The 12,955-nt window shown below is 35.7% G+C and overlaps 1 protein-coding gene across 6 annotated transcripts in view; it reads right to left on the bottom strand.

Annotated features, from left to right (window-relative positions):
* Positions 1–6,549: 6,549 nt before the first annotated feature.
* Positions 6,550–12,955, bottom strand: part of LOC140497201 (small integral membrane protein 10-like protein 3) — a 45,968-nt gene continuing 39,562 nt past the window's right edge. Inside the window, exons 4-6 of one of the 6 annotated variants that reach the window (XM_072597845.1) lie at positions 9,380–9,539; positions 8,041–8,221; positions 6,550–6,727 (exon numbers count right to left, since the gene is read on the bottom strand). In XM_072597845.1, the coding sequence (XP_072453946.1) occupies positions 6,570–6,727; positions 8,041–8,221; positions 9,380–9,539 (499 nt within the window). In that variant the 3' untranslated portion in view covers positions 6,550–6,569. Of the gene's footprint in view, positions 6,728–8,040; positions 8,252–9,379; positions 9,540–10,702; positions 10,898–12,955 lie in introns of those variants that run through there. The other 5 variants (XM_072597844.1, XM_072597847.1, XM_072597850.1 and 2 more) reach the window with 5 other exon arrangements.

Below are 12,955 nucleotides of genomic sequence, written 5' to 3' on the forward strand. Positions count from 1 at the left end.
AGATCAAGATGTAAGATTTCAATTTTCAAAAAAGATTTTTTTTAAGAGTTTCAATTGCATTCCACTTCTTTCAAGTAGACATAAATTGCCCCAGAATATCCTTTATGGATCTTTTCCGCCATCATTCTTTCCACTTTGCCTGCTTTTCACTTATGCTCAGAGTAGGCAGTAAGCATCTGAGGCCCATGGTACAGGAAAAGAGAACCATTACAGTTATTCCCCACCCCTAATCTAACTCTAGAAACAACCAACTTCTTCTATGAAGAGACACCAGTCAGTAGCTCATACATGACAGCATTTTAAAAGTCTCAAATTCTTATGATCTTTCTCTGGCATTGTTTTAGCCTTTAGGGATCACTATATTAAAGTCAGGAAAGTTCGTCATATATCCTAAACTCCTGAAAATTTCATTCCACCAACTGGAGTCTTTCCCCTCTTGACCCATTTTGTCAAACCACAGCATTTCTTTTCAAATTTTACATAAATATGAAAGAAGTTCATTGCATTATAAAAATAATTTATTAATTCAAATACTACTGAAGTCATAAACCTAACTTGATTACTACGCTTATCTGGCTATATTCCCCTATCTTTTTTACCAAGGGACCAATTCCTAAGTCACATGAGTGAGAAGAAAAGGAATAGTTTCTGCTCAAACTGCTGTGTACTGATTTCCAGATGATGGATCAGGATAGTCAAACATGTGAATAACAAAAAACATCTAAAGATTCTTCTGTGAACTCTAAAGATAGAACAATTTCCCAAGCATGAAAGGTAAGGCAGATGCCAAAGATGCTTTGGGACCTGAATTCTCATTCCATTTATCTAACTACATCTATGATGTGAAACTTTAAAAACCATATAACTAAAGCCAAAGCACGGCTCTCAGCATTGTTCATTTCCTGAAGAGTAAACTGAGTATGCATTGTAACTAGTAATTAGCTTGTAAGTACTACAACACGCTTTACTAATCAGGTTCCAAAAGAAGTACTGCCTGTCCAACAGGCCACAAAATGCCACCCCAGACAAGTTGTATTCATGGGTGTTGCAGGAAAACACCTCATAGGAGGTCAGTCATGATACTTCTTGGCAAAAGTATAAAGAGACTGAAAGCAAATAGGAACTTGACAGCAGTTCAGTAAAAGTCCATTTTCTTTGGCTAACTTACTGAGTACTTGAAGTGACAAATCTATCTTTAATTATAGTGGGGAAAATTATAGAATTAACAAGTAACAATAATAAAGTGCTCTAAGGCAGGCTAAGCAATGCTAAGTTTTTTCAAGACCGTAATGAGAACAAATGCTTTGTGAAATGTATCAAACAAACATGTACAACAGAATCTTACTTTTAAGTATTTGAGAAAAATGACTCAGCTTTTTGTGAATTGTTAAGTAAAAACACAGGAGGAAAATGAAAGCAACATAAATTTACTTTGTTGGTTTATTTCTAAGTATATAACTTAAGGCTGACTACTTAATGACAGGACATATGAGCTACAAATGCAATAAAATTCTAGAAATATAAACCTTGGGCATATACTCCCAAGAAAGCCAAAGGCAGAAAAAAAGGTTCAATTTTACAGAAGAATACATAGCAGCAACCTTTGTAGTAAAAAAGAACTAGAAATAAATTAAATGTCCATCCATTGGAAAATAGCTTTTAAAAAAAACATAGCATGAGAATGTAAATAGAATACTATTATGCAATAAGAAATGAAAAATGAGGAATTCAAGGAATCATGGAAGATAAACATTAAAAGATACTGAATGAAATAAGCAAAACCAAGAGAGCAATATATAAAACAACCATTTAAATGGAAAAAAAAGAAAGTAGAAGTCTAAATACCTGAAAACAAATAATAAAAATCTTAGAGAACAGATAATGAAACAGATCTTCCCACTCATGGCAGAGAAGCAGAGAGGATGACTATGACAGAATATTATATGCATTACCAGATATGGTCACTGTATCAAATCTTAATGTTTAATTGTTTTCTTTGACGAAGATAGAGTTCAACCTAGAGGGCACAGTATCCATGATGACTAATAGACATTGATGGAAACTCATAAAACTTCCGTTTTTTTAAACTAAGATGGAGACAAAATGCATCAATAAAATGTATTTTTAAATTAAAAATACACATGCATACACACACACCTTTCCTCTTTCCATTAGACTTTTAAGCAGCAAAATGAAAGTGGCTAATTATAAAAATTAAAGCAAATACAATATGTGGTAAGAATTTGCCAGGTTCCACCAGCAGTTTTAAGAAAGTTCTAAAATCAAATTTTTCTCTTAAAAAAGGAAAAAAGAATTGAAAGAATAATAACTGTTGATTTATTATTCATGTCTTTCATTTTATAGGGCTTTGATAAAATTATTATTTTGCAAAATACAAGTGGCAGTTGCTTTCAGACTGTGATCTATCCTGAAGTTGGGTTTAATCAGTTTATTCTGATGACAAAATGAATTAAACTCATTTTCTTATTGAAGAACACAAAGGACAGGGGGAAAGAAAGATAATATATAAGTTAATTAGATCGACTGCAAGACAGGCAGTACATGTAACAAACTCAGTGTCATTTCTAGGCATTTCTTATGCTTGATAAAAAGCAGCTTCTAATATTTATCCAGTTGTTAATTACTTAAGGGATTAAAATCCAATTCACAGATTATCCACATGTCTTGCTGATTCCCCTGCCCTTCCTTCTGCTGCCTGGTAAATTCACTGCTTATAAGTAATGATAGCAGAAGGTCAGAATGGGGAAAAAAAGAATGAAGTTCTCAAATCAACCAATCTAACCATTGGTAACAGGTATCTGTCTGATTTTGTGGGTATGTTTGTGGTGGGGGAAGGGCTATGGAAGAGGAATGAAAACTATAACATTAATAAAAATGAACATTCAAAATTACCTTTGGATTTTATTTTTTCCTGCTATCCCTTTCTTTTACTACCAGACAATTCAGAGTTAATTGAGGCTAAATAATCTTTGGACATGCTTCTTTTTGAAGTAATACATACAAAATAGGGAAGTTGTCCACATTTCCATCAATGTTGACTTAAATTGGTAGCTTGACCTTTGAAGTTTCTTTTTACTTCCACCTTCTGGAATAAGTGTCAATTCTGTTGCATCGTTTACTTTTTTTTTTTTTTAATAATAACACATAATAAAACTCAGTAAGGATCATTCTTTTAGGTGAAAAATTTAATATGGCACACATTTATTTATAGATCTTACATCTGCCTGGCCTGGAGGCTTGAGAACAAAATCCAGGCCAGTGTTTTTTTCCTAATAACAAAAAACAAGGACTAATCTATATGTCCAAACACTATATAACTGACATTATCAAAGTCACAAAATATTATCATGCTGTAAAAATGACAAATATGAATAAATATATAAGGTGATATAAAACAAAAAACAAAATTAGAGGATAATACCTATTAACTGATTATACTTAAAAACAGTGCAACTTTCTAAGTAAGTGAAAAAGACTGAGAAAGAGACATAGTAAATAAGTGGCCATTTTGTTAAAATGTATATATTTCCTTCTCCCTCCCCCCTTTTTAATGTTTACCTACTAAAATGTAAGTCCCCTGAGGTCATGGACCACATGAGTTTTGTCTTTGTCTTTGTCTTTGTATCCCATTCCGAGCACCTAGAACAGTACCTTGCATAGAGTGGATACAAAAATTTCCAAATGAATCAAGTTTTGTAGGTTCTACTCAGATACCTTGTTGTAGCACGGACATACTTCTGGGTTCTTGAAGGCTATGCCAATAAAGTCTAAGCTCTGGCTTTGAATCTAATATTAGAGAAAAATTGTATGTTTGTCATCTTGGAAACAGCCTACCTAACCCAGAGGGAGGCTTATCATCAGGTTGAGCATGGAGTGGAAGGAAGGGTGCTGCAACCTTCCAAGACCACTGTCTAATTTATAGAGCAGTTAAAAATCTTCACTGGTGAAGAAGGTACCCACACTGACAAGTCAAAGATCCTTAAAATATCAACATATAAACACTGTATGGTTTTATTTCAGGTTTATTGCTCATTTATTTGATTGTTCACATTTCTTTTAAAAATGGAAACAAATTATGCCCAAAGATTGGGGAATGGATGATTAAGCTGCCATACGAATGAAGAGAAAAGGCGACACAGATTAATGAAAGGCAGGCTGTTCTTCCAGTCATGAAAATCTGGGTTCAAGTCACTTAATGTATCAGGCAACTCTCTAAGATAAACTGCTATTTACACAGATGAAAGAAGATTCTGTAGCAGTAATTCCTACACTGATGAAACCCCTCAAAAATGAATACAATGGAATGTTGCTGCATGATGAGAAATAACAGGAAAAATTAAAAAATATGGAGAGGCTTACATGAAATGGTATAGAGAAAAGAAAGATCCAAAAGCATGTATATACTAATCTTGTTTTTGGTGGGGTGTCATGAATGTGGGGGAGCTCCAAGTGTAGAAATTCCTCCCACTCATCTAGACTGGCATAGTGCCTTATCTAACTATAATTTGCCATTAGAAAGTTGCCTGTGGCACTGAAGTCAGTGATTTGCTCACAGTTGTAAAGATGAAATGCATCTGAGGAAAAATTTAAACCCAGGTCTTTCTTAGTATTCCATAGTCTTACCACCACAAATGTGTACAGTTCTATGATCACTTGGTCATGATCACTATTGTCAATTGTCTTGCTTCACCATTTTGGGGAAGTCTAGTTGTATGTATCCTTTTATGTCTTGGCAAAACAAAATTTGTCAATAAAAAATATTATTAAATTTATTACTTTTTAAATGGAAAAAAAGAAAATCCAGATTAAGTTAATTATTATAGAATTCTGTCTAAGGCCAGAGGCTCCATTGAAGAGAAAAGGATAATACAAAAGAATGTCTATCACTTTGATAACAAATTAATGACAGAATAAATACCTTGCCATCATCTGGAATTTCCTGTCTAGTGAGAAGTCTATCAGTAAAATGAAAACTATGTTAGAAAAACTGCAATCTGTAATCTGACCAAAAATCTACTGCCAATGATAGAGCACAAGAGACTAATTTGGTTCCATGTTGCTGCAGAGTTAGAACAAGTAAGTGTAAGAGGCTCAATTTACTCAGTGTAAAGAACTGTCTAACAATTAGAGCTATCGCACAATGGAAGGTGCTGACTCATGAATGCAAGCCAAACAGAAGCTGAAGGAACACCTCTCAAGAATGTGACGTATGAGACATGCATGAGTAACTGAACTAGATAACGAAGGTCTAAGATTTTAGGAACTTTTTAAGTTACCAGAGGATTAATGACAATAATCAAACAAAACTCCATTCTACGTAAGTGTGGTGGAAAATGGCTTTAATTTCTTAGTTATGTTTAATTTAAGCCAATATTAAAATTGGAACCATTGGTTTTAGAGATCTGACGTAAATCATCTAGTCCGACCCCTTTCTTTACAGATGAAAAAAGCATAGCCCAGAGTCACTGATATACCCAGGTCACGAACAAGTGAATAAGCAGAGCTGACAGTAGAAGCCAAGTCTTTTGTCTCAAGACCAATGATGCTTCCACTGTACCAATCAGACAACATTTCAATATGTACAAACTAAACAATGGGTAGGTGAAGCAAGCTCAGAAACTTGCTGAGAAACCAATCCAACCTTTGCTTTTACATTTGCCATGGATAACCACAAATTGGATAAGAATTGATTGCATTTCACATAATCCCTGAAAAGACTGTGACGTTATTTCTAAGAGTAAATAAGTCTTAATGGAACAAGACTGCTATGTCTTCCTATGGTATAATCTTTACTAAGAAGCAGAGAGAAAAAAACTGAATTTTTATTAAGCAAAATAAAAATTAGTGGATCTAGTATAATTTTAATTTTATAAAATTATATATACTATACTACAAAGATTCAATAACTTACCATACTCCTGAAGAGCTATTGTTTTTCAAGATGAGCAAATGCTCTACAAAATAATTAACATCAAATTTAGCAAAACTAGAAAGCTTATGTGTATGCTCATAAGGTCTTAAATGTTAACTTGCTGCATCACTCTTCTTAGTTTAGCTTTATCTCCCTCCTCTGCAGCTTGTGAAACGGAAAGAAATGAAACGACAGTTTCAGACCAAGTTGGACAAGATTTAAATTGATCTTCAGATATCAAGAAGGGGTGTTTAAAAACAAAACTTTTGTCTTTGCAGAAAGACCAAGGTGGCAAAATTCAAGATTAAAAAGCAAAATTTCAGAGTTGTTTGGGGGTTTTGTTTTTGTTTTTAAAAATCTGCAGTATTTCTTTACCAAAAAAAAAAAAAAACCCCACGCCAAGAAACAAAGTTGCAATCTGGATGTGATTAGACAAAACCAGGAAGAAGATAAAATAACAGAAGGAAGTGGCTTTTGATATAAGAATTTTCTGCTCTGTACAAAGGATTGGGCACTTAAAAAAATAAGTATGGGCAAGTTGCCATACTTAAAAAAAAACACAATAACTGGTTAAAATGTAAAATGCATAAAGGGGGAAAAAGGGTTGGGATTTTAAATTTCCTGTTTTGAAAATGTTTTATTTTCCTTTTTTCAATTTGTTAACATGAAACCTTATTAGGCTTTCTATAGCTGTATTACCCATTTGCTGAGCAAGTTGCAAAGGTGTCAGTTCTCCCATTGGAATTTCTGGATGGGCTGCAGCTTTCAGCAACAAATAACAAATATCCAGATGTCCTAAATAAAGAAAAAGATGGTAAAAAATATTCTGGATAGAATCATTTTTCATTTACATAGGCATAAAAAAGTCTACAATCAAATATATTTTACGTTAGTGAAAGACATAGACAAAACAATGGAAGGGCCTTTATTAATGTGATCACAGACACTTTGAAGTATCTTAGAAGATCATTTTCCTTAAGTTTTAGGTTTTGCCTATGTTTTGAAAGAGTTGAGAAGATGCATGCTGCCATATACCACAAGGTTAACACTTTTGGTTTGGGTAGCTTGCTTATGTGTTATGTATTACACAAAACATGAAAATAGTCATGGTAAGCCAAAATATATGAAGTGAATCTTAAGCCCTCATATGTTTCCAAGTATTTATTTTCACAAAATTTGCCACTAAATTACTTTTACCTATTACCTCCAGGATCAAATGTAAAATCTGATTTGGCTTCTAAAGGCTCCTTACACCTTGGCCTCTTTCTACCTTTCCAGTCTTCTTATACTTGACTTTCCTCAAAGTTCTCCACAATCCAGTGATATTTGGTCTCCTGGGTGTTCCTTGCATGAAGAACTCCATCTCCAACCTCTGTGTAATGCTCTCCCTCCTCAACTTGATCATTCCTGGCTTCCTTCAAATCTCGCCCACATTTTGCAAGAGACTTTATTGATCTCTTTAAAGCTAGTGCCTTCCCTTTGAGATTACTTATCTATCTATCTATCTATCTATCTGTCTTTCTGTCTGTCTGTCTGTCTGTCTGTCTATCTATCTATCTCTTCTATGTACAAAAATAGTTGTTCAATAGTTGATTGCAAGCCATCTCCTCCAATAGAATATGAGGTTCCTTGGGGACAGGAGTTGTTTTTGCATTTCTCTGTGCCTGGCTTAAGGCAGTGGTTAATAAATGTGTACTGTTGTTGTAACTTAATAGAATCCTATTTCAGTATTGGCTCCCCAAAACTAAAGGGCCTAAATGGGAATAAAATGCTATTTTATAGGCCCTAAGTTATCTTATAATAACCACTCTAATGTTGGCATACTATTTCCCTAAATAAATTATTTATTCTTTATTCATAAGTAAAACATTTTTATTTCACTTGATAGTTAAGCATCCAATTCTTGATGAAATTACTGAACGCTGACCTACGGTACGTCATTATCAGTGACGTGACATTCATTCTGTCTCTAACAGTTAGAAAGACCAAATGACTTATGTTTTAGGATCGTCATTCTTCCAATGCAAGAATGTCAAAAGCACACAAGTGTCTATGACAAGTCTCTACACCAGATGAGACTAGAATAAATGAGATGTGAGCAGTTTTACCATAAATGACAGCAAGGTGTAAAGCTGTTGCTCCATCGCACTGGTGATTGGGGGCATTGACGTCAATTTCAGCAAAACGCAAAAGAAGAGACATGATATCTGCCTTTCTAGTGTTGACTGCAGCATGAAGTGGAGTATTTCCATTTTCTGCTGCTTGGTTTACATTGGGAATGGGAGGGTCCTGGAAGAGAAATCGAGGGGAAATTGCAGGCTGTGAAGAAGAAATGGCAAGTTTTTAAAAAGGACACTGGTCATTTTTCTCATACCAAAAGAATTAGTTTACTTGCGTCTTGCTTTCTAATTAAGCAACAAGATATTTCAAGACAACAAGCATCCAATATTTATGGAAGTAACATGCTGACGTAAGGCAATACTATACAGTGGATAGGACTGCTAGACTTGGAGTAAGTGGACCTGAGTTCAAATCTTGTGTAATCTTGGACAAATTATTTATCCTCTTTGGGCCTTTGTTTCTCATCTAAATACATCTCAAACTTGAGCTGGACTAGAAAGTCACCAAGGTTGCTTCTGGCTCTAGATGTATCATCTAAGACAGGGGTGGGGAATCTAGCCTCGAGGCCACATGTGGCCTTGAGGTGGTAGGTTCACCTCCTTCCCCCATCTAAAATCGTATGTCCCTTTTGTAACTCCTTTCCACAGAGGCGGATCACAACCCATTGGTAGTCAGATGAAACTGCCTGAGACTCAGGTTGACTGAGGTTAAGTGACTTGCCATTGTCTGACCCCTCATTAGTGATGTGTGACTCAAGCTGGATTTGAAACCAGGTCTTTCTTTAAAAGCAGGACATCACTCAAAGGACTCAACAACAATCACTTCCTTAAAAGTACAGCACTCAAACCACTATGGAGGCAGCTTCTCAATAAATAGCAACTGGTAACAATAACAACAATGGCTGGTGTTTATATAGCACTTTAAGGTTAACAAAATGCTTTAGAGCCATTATCTCATTTGTTCTTCAAACCTTATACCAAGAGCAAGGTCCAACAAGGATTGCTAGTCTCATTTTATATAGGAAACAGGCTCAGAACAGTTGCAACCTGCCCCAAGCCATGGACCAAATAAATGTTAGAGGTGGTATTTAAACAAAGGTCCTACCTTGCTGACATTTTAGCATATTTTCCTATTTAAAATACAATGAAAACTGTCATAATTGTTTACCAAAATTGCATGTTACCTTCAAAATCTCTTATGGATTATTAATAATTAACTAATTGCCTCACTCACTATCAGAAGTCTGAATCTTCAGTTTCCACTTAAGTCAATTTTATGGTATTCTAAAATCTTAATTAACTATTTTAAACATCTCTCTCAACTGACCATGTCCAAAAAGTACTCCAGAATCTTTGGCTGATTATATATGATGGATAAAAATATCATATTTCGGTTGTTCTCATCTACAACATAAAGGTCAATCTGGTGGCTTTTTATTAGATAGTGTAAGACATCGATGTATCCCAACCGAATGCACTGAAAAGCTCTAAAAGGACAAGAGACAACAGTTCAATCATTTTAAATGAACAAAGACAGACCAAATGGATACACAGCCAAGAAGGCACTATGATAAAAGGACAAAAATAACCATGGCCTAGCCGTCTAAAGATGTCATTAAAAGTCCCAAGTGAATCATTCAAAGAAAAAAATGGGGGGAAAGTAGAAATATGAAAACCCCAGATCTGGGATTTTGGTGGAAAACCATATAAGCTATAATTCAGTTTCAGTTATCTTTTACAAATTAAAGCTTTCTAGTACATAGATGTGTTCTCTAGTGAGACAGACACAAGTTCTAGAATGAAATTTTCCCTTTTCTGGACTATATTTAGGATCTAGTATTTAAAATAGACTTATGTGAAACAATTCATTGTGATGAACTATATGAAAAATTATTTAAGAGAAAATAACTCAGGGATAAAGACTATTTCAATTACTGCACACACACAACCCATTTTATTTTTAATGTTGAAGAGATGGGGAACTGGAATATGGTTTAAGGTATGCTATGATCTCAATCATTCCTCCACTGGAATATTCATGTTCTAAACCCCTAAAAGAGGTCTCTGACAAAAAAGAAAGACTCCATATAAACCAAAACATTAAAACAGCATTTTTGTGGTAGCAAAGACCTAGAAACAAATTGGGGAATAGCTAAACAAATTGTGATATGTTGATGTAATGTAATACAGTTATCACTTCCACATCTCAACTTGCCCTGTCTTGGTTTCTATACATTGTGGAACAGCATACAAAATTAAATGTGATTTTTTGGGGAGTTTGCAGAAGCCACAGATGACACGCAAAGGCCAGTAGATAACAGAGCCTATGACCAAATTCTTAACCCAAATTTTACAATAAGGTTTTGTAAACATCCCATAAAAAAATTCAGACTTGTCTGGTATGTAGGGAGGACCAAAAAATTTTACTTGGATTTTCTATATCTAGGGGGTGGGATGGTGTATGCCTCTAAACCCCCTCCACGTGAAAAGGATAACTATATTATTGTGCCATAAAAAACAATGAGCATGATGAATACTTTAGTATACAAAGTCATACATGAACTAATGCAAAGTGAAATAAGTGGAGGCAGGAAAACAATATATACCATGACTCCAGCAATATAAATGAAAAGAACCACCACAATCAAACTTGAATGTTGCAAAATTTTAAAGAAAAAGTCTGATCCTCAAAGAAGAAAGAGTTGACCCTGCCACTTCCTTTGTAGAAGGCAGAGTCCACAGGTGTACAACACTACATACGAAGTCAGATGTTTTTTTTTCTCTTTGTTGATTGGTTTTACTGTTTTTTTAATCTCTTTTAAAAATTATGTTGTAAGGAGTCTCTCTGGAAAGGGGAGGTAAAATACAGAAGAAATTGTGAGTGATGTAAAAATAAAAGATAATCATTTCACTTAAAAAAAAAACATTCATGCCTTTAGTCCTGAATTAATCCAAAAGAAAATAAAGCTCCAAAGTTTTCCTTTACCTTTATTCCTCCCCAATCTTGAACTCTATAACACCCCACCATTTATCTTCTCAGCTTCTACTTCTTAACTACTAAATAGAGGAATCAGGACTACACAACCTTGAGAATTGTACCCATTACCTATTGGAGGCCCTTGTCTTTCGTTTTTGAAGAGGACTGATAACATCACAGGGTGATGCCTTCACTTGCTTATGAATTGGATTTCAATGAGGCAGAGTTGTACAAACTCATCAACCTCACTTTTTCTTCCAGTTACCAAAGTCCAGTGGACAAGACAAAAATCAAGACAACTGGTGATGGGTCTTGGCATCCACAATGTCTGACCAAGCTCTAAATGTTCCACGGTGCCTGCTTCACTCGCCCTCATGGCAACTGGAACAAATTGTTCTCATCCTGGGAAGTCTTCACATGCTTGGGGTAGACATCCCACTAACTCACCACCAGGTTTGAGGCCTGCTGGTTACCCTCAACCTGGGTTAGCCCACCTGGGGTGAGGCTGCTGCACGTGCTACGGAGCCACAGGTGAGAGTTGAGTGACAGGTGGACAGACACCAAAGGTGGATGAGCAGCCCTAAAAAAGGCTGAGGAAGTTCTCATATCAGAGGAGCTGGTCCAAAGTGGATAGAGTATAAAGCCTGAAATCAGGAATTCTCATCTTCATGACTTCAAATCTGGCCTCAGACATTTATTAGCTGTATGACCCTGGGCCAGTCACTTAATTCAGTTTGTCCCCAGTTCCTCATCTGTAAAATGAGCTACAGAAGGAAATGGCAGACCACTCCAATATCTTTGCCAAGAAAACCCCAGAGGTCACAAAGAGTTGAATACAACTGAAAGGACTGAACAGCTCTACTACCTAAGGAAGAAGCAAGCCCTCCTCCTTATCTAATTATCTTTTTACCTCTGACAGTATTCTCTACTGTATATTCCCTGAACTCACAAGCTTCCATTTTTCCCATCTTTAATTTCTCCCTAGCTCTGGGTTCCTCCACCTCTACACCTATAAAGATACTCAAGTCTCCCCCATACTTAAGGGGGGGAAACCCAAATCATTCCCTTGATACTATCAACCTCTCAAACTGTCATATTATTTCTCTCCTCCTTTTTACTACCAAATTCCCAGAAAGAGTTGTCTATAGTCACCATCCACTTATTTCTCAGGCCCTTAAATCGAACTTTTGATCCCTCAACTTTATTGGAACTGCTCTTTCCAAGTTTACCAAAGACTTAACTACCAATTTTTTTTACTCTTCATCCTCTCTTAACCTCTTGCAAATTCTGATACTGACTACTATACCTTTCCCCTGGATATTCTCCTAGATTTCCTTGAGGCTGCTCTCTTTTCTTCCCTATCTGTGACCTTTCCTTCTTAAATCATCTTTGCCTATCCTCCCTCCTCCCCCAAGGTGGGCGTCCCTTGAGGCTCTATCTTAGAAGACTTCTTTTGTCTTCCTTGGTAATCAGCTCCCCTAGATCCAATGATCACCTCTATACAACTGACTCCCAAATCCAGCATATTACCAGCTTTCTCTCCAAAACTATTCTCATTTATTACCAGCTGCCTATTATTATATCTCTGCCTTGATGTTCTGTCAGCATTTCAAAGTTAACATTTCCAAAAATGAAAATAATCTTTCCCCCTACCCCCAAATTCCTTATTTCTATTGAGGGTACTACGATCCTCTCATTCAACCTGGATTCTTGATTTACTATTTAATCAGTTGCCAAGTCCTGTTGATTCAATCTCCATAGTAAGTGTTGGATCCTTTCCTCTTTTCTTTATTCTTCACATAACCATTGCTCTAATTCATGCCCTTATTACTCCTCACCTGAACTGTCATAATATGGTCCTCAAAGGTCCCCGTTTCCAGTCTTTGCCCCTCCAATCCATCCTCTCTACAATGCCCCGAAAATAAT

This window comes from Notamacropus eugenii, chromosome 3 (genome assembly GCF_028372415.1).
Source record: "Notamacropus eugenii isolate mMacEug1 chromosome 3, mMacEug1.pri_v2, whole genome shotgun sequence".
Classification (NCBI taxonomy): domain Eukaryota; kingdom Metazoa; phylum Chordata; class Mammalia; order Diprotodontia; family Macropodidae; genus Notamacropus; species Notamacropus eugenii.